This window comes from Oryza glaberrima, chromosome 4, assembly GCF_000147395.1.
Source record: "Oryza glaberrima chromosome 4, OglaRS2, whole genome shotgun sequence".
NCBI classification, from domain to species: domain Eukaryota; kingdom Viridiplantae; phylum Streptophyta; class Magnoliopsida; order Poales; family Poaceae; genus Oryza; species Oryza glaberrima.
In genome coordinates this window covers 11,359,602-11,373,861 of record NC_068329.1, presented here as the reverse complement: position 1 = coordinate 11,373,861, position 14,260 = coordinate 11,359,602, and the positions used below count along the sequence as shown (strand labels likewise).

Below are 14,260 nucleotides of genomic sequence, written 5' to 3'. Positions count from 1 at the left end.
TAAAAATAAAAATTCTTCGGAAAATGGCTCACCTGCATTGATATATAGTCTTTTTCCATAAGTGTATTTATTAAAGGCGGATATGCCCGAAGGCCTCTAGAAATGTGTTTAATTTAAGGCCATTCCCAACATAAGATACTAGACATAGTTTCCACAAACTGTACATCATCAAGAAACTAGTATGGGCAAGTACTATATAAGCCCCTTCATGTTGCCCCTAAATTTACCACATAGGATTAGGTGATGAGTTGGAGGAGATAAGTTAGGAGAGAGAGAATGAGCCACCTCTCATGCAAGGGGCAACCTCCACACAATCTTTAAGAAAAATATAAGATGATGTGAGAGTAAACTAATATTGGGGTTTGTGTACTAGAGGTGGCATGTTGTACTTGTTACCTCTTAATTAATGAGAAGATGACATGGTTTAAATTAGATGTGGCACTCATCTCCACTATAAAACTTGCCCTACTAGACACTATTCTTTAATGCAAACACCACTTTTCCATATTTAAATTTAATGCTGCTTATCTCACATGATGTCTTGGATATTGTGCAGAAACCATGTCTCATGCAAGACCTGATTTTTTCTTCTATTTTCTCATTTTAATTTAATGCTATGGACACCATCTTAGTTAGCATTTGGTTAGGAATGACCTAACAGCCCTCTCGAAATGGTTTTGGTACTAGTGCCATTGATCCACAAAGCTAGCTGGGAGCTTGGGAGACGTACGCTGGTCCTTGCAAACACACACAGCCTTGTTGTAGCAAAGCCTCTCCCAATTAAGTGGACCATGCAATTCCATATGCTTTCCCTCTTCTTATCCCTCGTCTTTCCCCTCTTTGTCTCCAAGGCTGTAAGCATAGAGCACCACAAAGATGCTCACCATGATTGAGCCTCAAGCTTTGTGCGGTAATGACTTTAACACCAACCACACAAACCCCAACAAACAAACAGCATCATCCACACTCCTCACTATTCCATGCTTGCCTACCTTCCATGTAATATAAAAAGCATGAGAGCTATAGCTGGCGACACTCACTAGTCACTAGTAGTCACTTCAGCTAGCATAGCAAAACCACTGGTGGTTAGCTAGTGAAGCATAAGACTTTGGAGAATAAAGCCAAAATTATACTTCACTCTCCCTGTGCAAGAAAAAACCACCACACACACATGACATATTAGACCCAAGAAAAAGGAGGAAAATATTGCTAATAGTTAATTGCTATAGGCTATACGACTATATCCTACCTGATTAACTTCCCCCCTACTCCAATGGAGGCAGCTGCGGACATGGGCGTCCTCCTCGACCTCTACTGGCACACGCCTCACATCTTCGACCTCGCCGTCGCCGACAGGTTCGTCTCCCTCCTCCGCCGCTGCCCGCCGGCGACGACGACCCGACTCCAATTCTGTACTGACGGATTTTGTTTGGTTGATTAGCTTGCTGATGGACGGCTTCGGCGGCGGCATGTACGGCCCGGCGGCGCCGCCGGCGACGCCGGCGATGGTGGAGAAGGAGTACGACGAGTCGCTGTCCGAGCTGTACGCGTATACCTCTCAGTCTCGCTACGCCGACTCGAGCTCGCCGGACGTCGTCAACTCGTGCTCGACGGCGGTGGCGTCGGCGGCGGCGAGCAGCAAGAACATAGCCATGGAGCGGGACCGCCGCAAGCGGCTCAACGAGAAGCTCTTCGCGCTTCGCGCCGTCGTCCCCAAAATCACCAAGGTTTAATTTAGCTGATTAATCGATTGATTTAGTGAATCAATTAGTCAGTCGATCTCAAGTGAATTAATTGCACTTCTGATGAGATGAGATCATGAGAGTTCGCTTGTGTTTGGGTGTGGTAGATGGACAAGGCGTCGATCGTGAGGGACGCCATCGCGCACATCGAGAAGCTGCAGGAGGAGGAGCGGCAACTGCTCGACGAGATATCCGTCCTCCAGTCCGCCGCCGCCGTCGCCGCCACCGTTGTCGAGGACGTCGACGACAGTGGCGTCACCATGCCGAGTATGAAGAAGCTGCGGAGCACGCCGCCGCTCGACGGTGGCGGCGGCGCCCTCCGCGTGGCATCCTCACCCCCTCTCCAAATCCTTGAGGTAGAAACAAAAGAAACAGAGGACTTTTACGGTCCATCCTAATTGTCAACTCTTCTGATTAGTGCGTTTCCAACTTAGCTGGTTATCTGACCGAGGTCTCTTTCGGTACGGAGTATTCGTCAATTAAAAATGTATTACTTCTTTTAAAAAATTGAAGGTTTAATCCTTCAAACCTCACAATCATGGCCCTCCGATCCACAGCTCCAGGTCTCCAAGGTGGGCGAGAAGACGGTGGCGGTGAGCATACGTTGCGCGAAGACGAGGGGCGCCATGGCGAAGGTGTGCCACGCGGTGGTGTCGCTCCGCCTCAAGGTCGTCTCCGCCAGCGTCGCCGCCGTCGACGGCACCATCGTCCACACCATGTTCGTGGAGGTACCAAACACAATAACATGTCACATTTTTCACTACCCTGATCCCCTCTCTATCATTATGTCCTCCACATTCATGCTGTTACCAATCTCTGAGTGGTCCACTTTGGCACTTATCCTTTCACACGGTTGCAATTGTTGCACGTGTTACTGTGCTGACGTCACCGGGATGACGTCACGAGAGTGACACATGTGAGTGACCCAAGGATGCTGACTCCAATTAACCTGGGATGTGAGGGTTTATTTGTATGATTTTATTACCAAACAATATTTGTTTGTCCTAGGTGACTAACTAGTTGAACTGGTCAGCAACTGATTTTTTTTTTGTTTTGTTTTTTTTTTTGGGGGGGGGGGGGGGGGGGAAGGTAGTCGTCGATGAATGTCAAATGGTCGTCGCGTCCTGTTTGATTTGCGGCTGCTTTAATTAATTTGCTTTTGTTGCTGGACTTTGCTGACCAAGATAGTGGCGTATTTGATGCTTTAGGAGACTTCGCTAATTCAAACTTTTGAAGTCAGAAGATATTCACAAAAGCCGTATTTTCCTATGGAGCATTATAGATAGTAGTACTTTTTTCACATGACTTTTTTATTCTGAAGATCCAGAAGATAACATTTTTTTTTGCCCATACATAATAAAACGTTTACATGGAGGAATAAAATATCAAATCATGAACCCTGGGTTGAACTTATTGCTATGAATGAATAGGTCGCAAGCTATAGTGTTACATATACACATGCATTTCTTTCACACGAAAATTAAATAGATAATATAAGTTAATTAACATGTGCCGAAATTTTTAGGCCAATATAAAATTTAATTTTCCGCTGGCCTACAAATAGAGGGAATTTGTTGGGGACAATTTTTAGGCCAAATCAAGGTTCTGGTCTAATATTCCTGCTTAAACACAGTGTCTCTAGCTAGCTAGCTTCTTCCACTATACTAATCTTCTTTATGTTGATGCGTACCATGTACCAACAGCTATTAATCACGACTATTGACTATCGTATCAGCATTTTCTAACTACAGTAAGAAATTAAAGGACATAGGACAGGCTGTCTCGTCTTTCTAAATTGACATTTATTTGTTTTTTTTCCCTGATAATATGGAAGAGAATTCCTGATCGACCTCTGCACCATGCTCTGCCTACCATTAAATTTGCTGGAAAGAAACTTTAAATTGGCTAGAATATAACTAGTTCAAAATATTTTGATGAGAATTTCTTCAAATGGACAAAGTGTAAGATGGAACAATAATGTTTTTACTGATTAGGACTGGGTGAAGAAATTACTGGTTTGATCGTAAAAGAGACATTAATAAACAATTAGAAGACGAAAGCTTCCTGTGATATACTTGCCTGTTTATGGGCAGTAATGCAGCATGGCATAGGTCGTCGATTGTTCATGCACAAGCACAGCCCTGAGATCTTCGAGCAACATATTCCAAGCCCAAAATATACGAACAGAGAAATAATTGAGACCAGTAAAAGTATTTTCCCCTCAAGAAAATAATTAAACTATTTATATATTTAATTTTATTTTTATACTTTTGATGGAAGTATAAAATACCAGTGGCGGAGCTATTTATATTACAAGCTGTGGGGGCGGCTGACCCGATAGCTTTTTCACTAACACCCTTGTGAATACTCTTTTTTTCATTTAAATCCATTAAATTTTGTGTAAATGATCCCACTAAAATATTAAAAAACGATAATTGACCCCACAAATAAAATTACTAGCTCCGTCACTGCAACATTCTATTTATTTCAGAGAAACCAATACCAGTTTAATATCTACCTCTTTTTTTTTTTTTTGCTCGAGGCAGGCTCTAGACGTGTATAGGCTTTAGATTAACTATATCGAAGGATAAGATTACCACGTAATACAAGGACCAGACAATGCCAGCAAGGCCAGGTTTTATACTCATGTTACTTTCATTTGTCGCGGTCTACTTTCTGTATTGGGAAAATAACTTATATACACACACACATGCATTAAAAGTAATGTGTTTTTTCGCATATACAGAAACGAGACAAACGACACAGATCCTACATATTTCACAAATGGCCAATATATTCACTTTGTCAGTTTGCACCCCTCCTCCTCCTCTGTAAGAATTAATGAGGTGGAGAACTTGTCGGATTCAAGCCTTCAATATCTTCCTTAAAAATGTGCTTTTTTCCCCAAAATATAAATGAGGATATACCATTTGAGGAAAAAGAAAAGGAATAGGATGTCTATATATCTGTCTCTCTGTCTCTCTGTCTCTGTGCGTATGGCGCCTAGACTTATTGATCAAGTATATATGCTCCCTCCATTTTAGAATGTGTTTTGCTTTTGTACTACTAAATTAAATATCTTTAAGTTGATCAAGCATTTAGAAACAAAACAACATTTATAGCACACAAATTAATTTTATTAAATCCACCATTAAACTCCTCTTTTGTAGTATTAACTTGCAACAAAACCAAAACACCTTACCTTCTGAAACGGATGGAGTATTTATATCTGAGTATTCTTACTAATACTAATTAACACACTAAAACTCTAGAAAATACAGCAGTAGTACTTCTTAAGACAACAAAAGAGCTAATGTCCATAGCAAATAATTAAGGGGGCCACAAATCTACTTTGCAACGCATTGACGTATTGAGCTTTGTTGGTTTTCTTAACCTAGCTAGAGATGAATATAATATTGATAAATTCTGTAACTTAGTGCCTATATGTAAACGAATCTAATCATGCATGTGGATATGTTTATTTTGTTACATTGTTTCTCTCTGACCTAATTTATCCTCTCATACAGACAGAACAAATGAGTGGTGCTCAAGAGATGAAGCAGAGGATCCAGTCATCTCTCTTGTCAGCACCTTGATGTGATGAAAAAACTTGTAGCTCACAAAAGACCATGATCTACTAGCAAAGATCGATGGTTGCAATCTTGCATTGGCATCTGAATATAATTTCTTTTATCATCATTTTCGCTCGTTATGGGAGTTCAGCCGCAGGCGGCCCACTTCAATGTTCCAGTAATATTACAGCAGTTTTAGATTGCTAGCTAGGGCCCAAGAGATAAACTGCTAATCTGAGATATATTGATGTAAATCGAGGAATCATATATCTTTCGGCAATAACAATGGAGGTAATGGCATGTTTGTTGGCTTACTAGATATTTGATGCATTGCACTTGGCTGTGAGTACGTGGATGAATGCATGTTAAGTATTTTAGAAATGATGGTGGATGTATGTTAAAATATTATGAAAATAATGTGAGGATGATGATTTGACATGCTTAATTACATGTCGAGTTTTAGAATGTAATAAATTGGAAATGATGTTGTATATTTGTATCAGGTTTAAGTTGTCATAGTTTGCTAGTACATGATAATGTTGGATGTCATTATATGTTCTGTACAATTATCTAAATATTTGTTTTTATGTTCACTGCTTATATACAGTCTTCGTTAATTAATTACGGTGTGAAGGAAGTATTATTACCATGGTCTACAAAATTAATAAGAAACCAACGTTTATACGTACCAAAGAGACGCTTCACTAGAGAAACTAGAATAGAAATACTTCGAATGCGCCTTAATTAATTAGGTAGGATAAAATGGTTATTTTGGATGACCATTAATTTAAGCCCATTTATAGCACAAATATACTACATCTGCCACAAAATATATGCAACCTTGTTGTTAGTTAGAACTATAATACGGTTCATCCCGTAATATGTTAAAATATTTTAGGATGAAGGGGTAGTATATACAATGGAAGTTTGAATTTTATAACTTGATTTTAGAATTATTTATGAGTTTTTGTCCTTTTTTTTACTCTCCTTGGCATTTGGGATGCTAGCAGTGGAACAGTGAAATGAAGTCTTCTCGCAAACTTCTCTGTAATTACACCTATCATGCATGATATCTCTTGAACTTATAAGTCGCAGCCAAAAACATCTTGCAAGCATATCCTACATCCACAAAGAGTTGATGACTAGGATTGGCAATGCAGGACATCACTATATCAGCTTTTGAATCTAAAGAAACACTTGAGAACTCGAGTAAAAACAGATTAAAAGAAATTAAAATCTGGAAGCTCTAAGGAAACGAAACGTCCGCCTGTTTTTGGTGTGTGAAGTCCAGGCCTAAATGGGCTGCATGCAGCTGGATGGGTCCTCTGATACAACTTAAATGTCATCCATGAAATTGTGAAAAATCTTTGGCCCAATAAGAAAATAGATAAGGCCAAATTAGGCTTATCGTGTTTGTTTAAAACTTACCCCTTAACTTTAAAACGTAGTATAACTTGCTACTGCTGGGCTAATAAATTAAATCAAATGGCCGAGTTCGAGTTCAGGGAGAAGAGATAACACAGCAATCGATTTATTTGCCCCATTTCGGTGTTTTTATAGCACAAAGACGGTTAGGTCTTCAGTTATTAATTTGACTGGTACAATAATTAATAATTAAAGATTCGTTTAATAACTGCGCCCAGGACGGCAAGACCTACAGATATTAACCGGACATTATCTTGGGAGTTGGGACCAATATATATAGATGTGTACCGGCATATGCATCCACAGATCAGAACTACACCACCTACACTTAAAGAGCCAAATTAAGATACCACGAACCAGCTAGGAGAAACATGTGCAGCTCCAGAAAAGAAGTCCCAAGCAAGCATACTTTGAATGGTTTTATCTGAACGCCTGCAACTATGAGCTATGGCTTAGGAGGCACGGGGAACTTAGTATACACTGCCTCTTCCTCATCGCTACGTGCCATTATGCCTTCGCGTGCATCCGTATTGCAGATTTCAGCACATCCTAGGTGACAAGCTGACTTAGGGAAGCAAGTCCTCGGCAGTAATGCAGAAGATCTCAACGCCTGACACAGTCATGTAGCTTGAACTAGATGCTAGCATTGTGAGGCAGGCCTTGATCGATCTTTGATGCTTTAATTCCTGAGCTTGGTCAGGCAGGTTCAATCTTTCATGCACTGAAGTTGGTTGTGTCATATGTTTGTGATATGCTCCAGAGGCAATCATAGAGATGATTGCACATACTATGTTTATATATTTATCCGACATTGTTTCTTGAAAGAGATAACTCATTATTAGTTAATGAATATGCGATTCTTTCATGAGACTTTTTATGTTGTATGTTGCTATTTCTAAATGATCCCTGATCAAATATCATATGGGAACTAATAAGTTTCAATGATCAGCACATGTATTAATTGATGATCATGTCTCATGAATCATGGTATATAGATACCAAATTAGTAATGTGGACACATGTTGGGGAACATGTTGTTGGATAGACCCAACATAAGACACTGCAAGAGCCATATGTGTTGTGTCATCGGTGATCTCATTTAATGTTGTTATTGAATCCTTAGACCTGAGATTATAATAGTTCCCAACATGTATAGTAGCTTACTTAGGAACTACTAAATGCTACTCCATAATTGGCTAGTTATAAAAGTAGTTTCCAGGTATGCTATGAAACATGTAGTGAGATATGAATAATTAAGATCGGATTTGCCCGTTCTATGGAGAAATATATATATATATATATATGGGCTCCTCGTTGTTATAGATTATGGAATTGCATGGCCATGCCAAAGGTCATTGAGGAGTCAATCACAAATTATGTAATCTATCACAAGTTCAAGTGAATGATTGAGTTATTAGAGGATGCCACATATCTAGCCTTGAGTTTAATCGATATCGTGGGGTAAAGGAATTCATACAAGTATACACTAGAGGTTCAACCGATATGATCTTTATGTATGCCCAGTGGGTCAATACGTTCTGTTAGGGGCCACTGTTGACACGTGGACCGAAAAGGAGTTTTCGGATTACAGTCAAGTGTACATGAATCTACAGGGACTAAAGTTTAGTCCCGGGATCCAAACACCCCCTAACTCTGATGGCAACTAACTAAAGATACCTTAACTGCACCCAGGATGGCAAGACCTACAGATATTAACCGTATATTATCTTGGGAGTTGGGAGCAATATATATAGATGTGTACCGGCATATGCATCCCCAGATCAGAACTACACCACCTACACTTAAAAGAACCAAATTAAGTTACCACGAACCAGCTAGGAGAAACATGTGCAGCACACCATCCTCAGTAATACTTTGAGTGGCTTTGTCTGAACACCTGCAACTATGAGCTATGGCTTAGGAGGCACGGGGAACTTAGTATACACTGCCTAAACGACTTACTCTCCTTCCACATCGCTATGCGCCATTATGCCTTCGCATGCATCCATCTTGCAGATTTCTACACATCCAAGGAGACAAGCTGACTGAAGGAATCAACTCCTCTGCAGTAATGCAGAATATCTCAACGCCTGACACAGTCATGTATAGCTTGAACTCTTAGATGCTAGCATTGTGAGGCAGGCCTTGATCGATCTTTGATGCTTTCCTGAGCTTCGTCTGGCAGATTCAATATTTCATGCACTGAAGTTGGTTGTGTCATATGTATCACCCAACAAATTATTGAAAACTAGCCGGCAACCCGCGTGTTATTACATGGATTGTTATTATTGATGTAAAAAATTTCAATGATGTGCTAAGTTGATTCCAACCAAACCAGTTTAGATTAATAAGAGAACAGTTGATGTAATTTGAAATAAATTCTTATTACTCTAAGGTTTTTATTGACTAAATAAATAATTTTTAAAGTCATTAACAAAGATAAATATTTAACTTGGTTTGATAGTATGCGTCGTCATTTATTTTGGCTTAATAACTCCGAAGTTCATAATTAATTATTAATTCTTTAATAATTCTAAAAAAATAACAATTACCAAACTCGTATTTTACTCCTAACAGTTATTATTCAGTCTTTAAATTAAAATTAGTAAGCATAAAATTATTCGATTACGAATATCAGTCCCTTGAAGAAAAATGTAACCACTTTTACCACTGCATGTGTTCATTCAATATTTAACAAATCTCTTCTTTCATAATTAGGTTCGAACAATGAATTTTTCCGACTTTGACAAAATAAATTTACAAATGATACTCTGCTGTAGATAGAGAGATTCTGATCGTACTACTCCTACCATCAGTGTGCGTATGTTGACATAATTAAGCATGCAGCACAAAACTCGCGGTGGACACATGTATAGCACAAGAGTGTGGGCTTTACAACAATACCGACATGCATGCTGGTACTCTATACAAATGCTTATGTATGCATGCGTGTACTCGTTAGGGCTTGGGAGGTACTCTATCCATCCCAAAATAGGGTGAATAGCCAAAGTGTTCCTCCAAATTTCATATAAGGATCAGTTTAGTTCTTAATGTTTCAATATGTTCATATTAGTCCTTCAAGTTTTTATTTTAATTCAAACTTATCCTTGAACCCACATAACCAACAATTCTCTTGATAAATGACACTTATACCCCCTCATTCACATATATAAGAGAAAAAAAAATACATGCTATGAATTCTTTTTATAGATAATGCATAGCAATTTATGTAAAACAAAAATAAATTATGTACTTGCAAATGTATACGATAGTCATTAGGCTCAAGTTTCATGTGCACATGTTGAAATAATGGGAAGTACATATGCAATGTTGTTTATTCATTTTTGTTTTTTTAGTGTATAGTTGTATACAAATTAAGGGCAAAAGGGACATTTTCTGATAGAACTGTTGACTAGAAATAGCCATATGGCATATTAAGTGGGCCCAAGGATGATTTTAGGCCAAAACAAATACTTAGAGAATCTATGTGGACAAAATAAAACTTGAAGGACTAAATTGAGACTTTGGTGAAACTTGAAGGACTAAATTAGCTATTCACCCCCATAATATAAGCATTTTTAGTATAGTGACAAATCAAATATTAGTATCTTTAACTATTAATAGCAAAAATATAAAAAAGACCAATCATGTAAAATTGATGTTACTAGATTTATCATTAAACAAACTATCACAATATGCAATTCTTTTTATTTAAAACATATTATTTTTATAAATATCGTTAGTCAAAGTAGTATCTCGAAAACCGTGTCGAAGTCCAAAAGTTCTTATATTTTTGGACGGAGGCTGTATTAGGAATTAATTCGATATATATGAATGCAAGCAGTAGGCTGCAGTGCTCCCACTAAATTGTAGCATGCGCCTTCCACTAAATTCCTTTCTTGACTAGAGAGATGAGGTTCAGTGGAGGGAGCAAAAACTACCGTGGTTCTTGTGACACATCCACATCGATCTGCTGCTCGCACATAATGCTAGTTGCCACGGAAGTGCACTAGCTCCACCGCAAGAACGAAAGTTGCCACGGACCAACTAGTTGTAGCAACCAGCTAACAAAACTCTTAACTCGATTGGCTTCATGCAAGTAATTAAGCAAGCATGCCTGCAATATTAGTTAGGGCTTAGAAGGCACCAGGAATTCAGAGTACACGGTGTGAAGGAATCATTCTCCAGAATCTACCTAGTGATGCGCCTTCGCTTCATCAGGGAATTGTTGCAAAAGGTGACATTGCTCAAACCTTAAGGTCTGCGGTTCATCAGTTGTGTATGCGCCTATATACTCTAAGTACTTCGAAGTATATATATACACTAACTTGGCGCCTCACATGCATGAAATTTTTTCCAACAATCCACCTCACTACTTCAAAGTCATTAGAGAGGAGATAGCACGTTTCATACTAGACGACATCTTATCAACAAAAGGAAGCTTTAGATTACAGTCGTAGCTAGCTCATCTCTAAATGGCTGAACATTTTTCATTGCTTACCAAAGACATGTGATTATGTAACACTTATGCATATATTATATGTAATATAATCCGGTCTGATGTTTCTGTATATACTAATTACATATAAATTTATTCCAATTTATAACTAGGTTTTGTAGGTTTTGATGCTTAATTCGATCTTGAAGATGCATGTCACCGATACTTTGATCATTGAATGGATGTGAATGGCATATTTATACGAATGGATGTCTGGATGTGATCACTAAATATATGCTTGATTAGTTAATTGTTGTGAATGGCATATGCGAATAGATATGTGAATGTGGATATCATTGATTTCTTAGTTGCTCTGAATGGGATTGTTGGGAAGGGAATATATATGTGCTTCTGTCATTTTTGCAACGGGCATGGCTAGCAAAGGCTTGACGCTAGCTAAAAAAATAAAATTTATTTTTTGGCTAAAGTACTCATATGTGTCGGGCTTAAACTTAAACTCAATTGAGATGAGCTCATCGGTGACGGGCTTAAGTTTAAACCCGATTGAGATGAGTCATCCGTGATGGGCTTAAGTTAAAGCCCGATTGAGATGATCATTCGTGACGGGCACCATACCATACTCGTGTTCAAGTACGAGCTAATCACGGTTGAGCTCATTGGTGATGGGCCATAGTATGGCCGTAGTTTGACTGATCTATTGGGTCAAACCTATCGGTGACGGGTTTTAGTTTTTGTCCGATTGAGATAACTGTCATCCGTGACAGCAAAATACCTGATACATCAGTGACCTTTGGTTCGTGACGGGACCTCTCCTCGACACAGATGAGGCTTGCTGCTCTATTAAGATGAACTATCCCGTGCTAGTGAAAATACCTAATTAATTTGCCTTTTTCCCATCCAGTCAGGTTTTACGATGTTGGCTTTCAGAAAAGGTAAAAATCAAATGCTGCTGGTATCTTGTAAAACGTATTGAAGTATTGATATATGTATTTAGGTAGAGTAAACACATGATTTGCTAGTAGAGAGAAGAGGGCGTAATTGCCCCTAAATTTAAACTGGTGCTGCATGGGGACAGTTAAGTTGTTTGCCTAGTACTAACGTACATGTTCTTATTTGCATGATTTATATTGTGTGCTTTGAGGTTCTCATTTGCGTGGTTTTCTCTAGATTTATTTTTTTGTTTCAAATAACACGTGCTGGCATAAAAGTTCTTCATTTGCGTGATTTTCTCCAGATTTACGTTTTATTCCAAAAGAACACGTTAGAACTCCTTCCTTCAGTTCTTGTGCGTCCGTGTCAATCAGACCTTGCCATAGTTTCTCTCTTGACCATGTCTCCTTGTAGATGCACCCCTCAAACCTTAGAAGAAGAAAGGAGGAGATCTCATTCCAATCCACTATACGATAGAATTTATGAGCTAGATAAATAACTAATCAACTGCATAAAAGAGGTCTTACCCGATGCGTTTCACCTAGCCTTGATGGGTTGATCTCGTCTTATGTTGGATCCTCAACCATGCCAATGCTTCTCTCACTGTTTCTCTCTGGTGAATCAGTTCTAACCCTAACACTAGAACAAGAACGAACCGATGGTGGAGAAAAAAGAAGATGCGATCTAATCTTTTTTCTTTCCTATGAGATCTATTGGATGCCCAAATCAACGTAAGCCTGAGTTACGTTTTTCCATATTTACAAAGTTAATTAGTCCACTGCCACTGATTATGATAATTTTTGTTTTGTAATTTGCCTTCACGCCGTCTCCATTCCCGTCTTCATTCCATCCCTCATTCTTCATCTCTATTCCTGTCCTCATCCCCCTTTATGGTGATTGTGCTGGGCGGCCCCGTGGCATCGACAATATGAACTCCTCTAGTGGTGACCAGGCACTGCATGAGGCTATCATCATCACCAACGATGGTGCCACTCCAGCCTGCCACCTGCATGCTCGCTGACCTCTCCCGCTCTCAGGACGCCACCGCCAGGGATGGCACCACCACCGTCTTCGTCTTTACGGGATCCCTGCTCCGCCACACCCATTCCCTCCTCTCTGCCGGATCCCCGCTTGCCGTTGACGCCGCCCTCGCCGTTGTCGATCTGGCTCACCCGGACCTCCTCGATCTCCGCGGCGGGGGCGGCGAGGCGGACGCAGCGCTGGCGTCGTCTGATCGGAAAAAGATCCGTGGATTAGATTCCTTTTCTTCCCTAGAAGTTTGCCGTGGCGGCGAGCGTGGCTGCGGCTGCGGCTTGGACATCCTTGGGTGCCGCGGTGGCCGGGCGCGGCAGCTCGTGGGCGAGGTCAGGAAAGTTGAGGTGCGCCGCGCGGCCCTTGATGTCGAGCACGGCGATGTTGTGCGCGCGCGTGGCCATCTGGGCGGTGGCGAGGGAGGGGGATGAGGACGAAAACAGAGACAACATGAGTGAAGAGGACGGAAAAGGTCACTTAAGTGGCATGGTTTCAATTTTAGAAATTTCTAGTAGCATGTAGCCAATATGATGAATAGCAGTGGCATTTATTTTTAATTTGGCAAAGTTGCAATGGCATGGATCCAATTAATATTTTTTTAAATGGTTTTTCATAAACCAAAATGTCGTGTCTCTTAGAACTACATTTTCTTGAAGTTATAATGGTTTTGTCACAACCACAAGTCATTTTGTATTCATGATTCAACACCGGTTATGGAATGCCGTTTCCTTCAGAAACCATAATCTTCGAAGTTGATGATTAGCTGCCGATATATAATCATTGCCAAGAATAAAACTGCAGCATTTGTTAGAATACAAAATGTGGTATCAAGATGTGGTGTGTAGATCTGAACTACAAATACTTTTACTCGTACCCAAGAACTACGAATACTGCGCATGGCTCGACAAGTTGATCAGAAGAATTTCTTCTGATCATAGCACTCTGCTGCCGGCATAGTCATGTTTGTGCCTTAATAAAGTCTCTCCATTATCTAAAAATATATGTAAGAACTCCTCTAAATCCAGTTCTCAATTGTGTCCGTTGCACCAGAAGTATCAGAGAGACAAAAGAGATCATTTGTTCTTTGAATGTCCTTTCAG

The 14,260-nt window shown here is 39.8% G+C and overlaps 2 protein-coding genes across 2 annotated transcripts; one reads left to right on the top strand and one right to left on the bottom strand.

Annotated features, from left to right (window-relative positions):
• The first annotated feature begins 1,046 nt into the window (after window positions 1–1,046).
• LOC127769715 (transcription factor BHLH6-like) lies at window positions 1,047–5,635 on the top strand. The gene is made up of 5 exons (XM_052295335.1): window positions 1,047–1,356; window positions 1,442–1,727; window positions 1,850–2,098; window positions 2,300–2,470; window positions 5,270–5,635. Exons 1-5 carry the CDS (start codon window positions 1,274–1,276, stop codon window positions 5,336–5,338), a joined length of 858 nt encoding a protein of 285 aa, XP_052151295.1. The 5' UTR covers window positions 1,047–1,273; the 3' UTR covers window positions 5,339–5,635.
• Window positions 5,636–13,102: 7,467 nt separating this feature from the next.
• LOC127770764 (ethylene-responsive transcription factor ERF023-like) lies at window positions 13,103–13,564 on the bottom strand. Its single transcript, XM_052296570.1, has 2 exons — window positions 13,412–13,564; window positions 13,103–13,348 (listed from the first exon to the last, which is right to left on the bottom strand). Exons 1-2 carry the CDS (start codon window positions 13,562–13,564, stop codon window positions 13,103–13,105), a joined length of 399 nt encoding a protein of 132 aa, XP_052152530.1.
• Window positions 13,565–14,260: the final 696 nt, after the last annotated feature.

Coding starts and splice junctions, on each gene's coding strand:
- LOC127770764 (XM_052296570.1), bottom strand. CDS start 13,564: ATGGCCACGCGCGCGCACAACATCGCCGTGCTCGACATCAAGGGCCGC. Junction 13,349..13,411: donor CAGCCACGCTCGCCGCCACG/GCAAACTTCTAG, acceptor AGACGACGCCAG/CGCTGCGTCCGCCTCGCCGC.
- LOC127769715 (XM_052295335.1), top strand. CDS start 1,274: ATGGAGGCAGCTGCGGACATGGGCGTCCTCCTCGACCTCTACTGGCAC. Junction 2,099..2,299: donor CCCCTCTCCAAATCCTTGAG/GTAGAAACAAAA, acceptor TCCGATCCACAG/CTCCAGGTCTCCAAGGTGGG. Junction 2,471..5,269: donor TCCACACCATGTTCGTGGAG/GTACCAAACACA, acceptor CCTCTCATACAG/ACAGAACAAATGAGTGGTGC.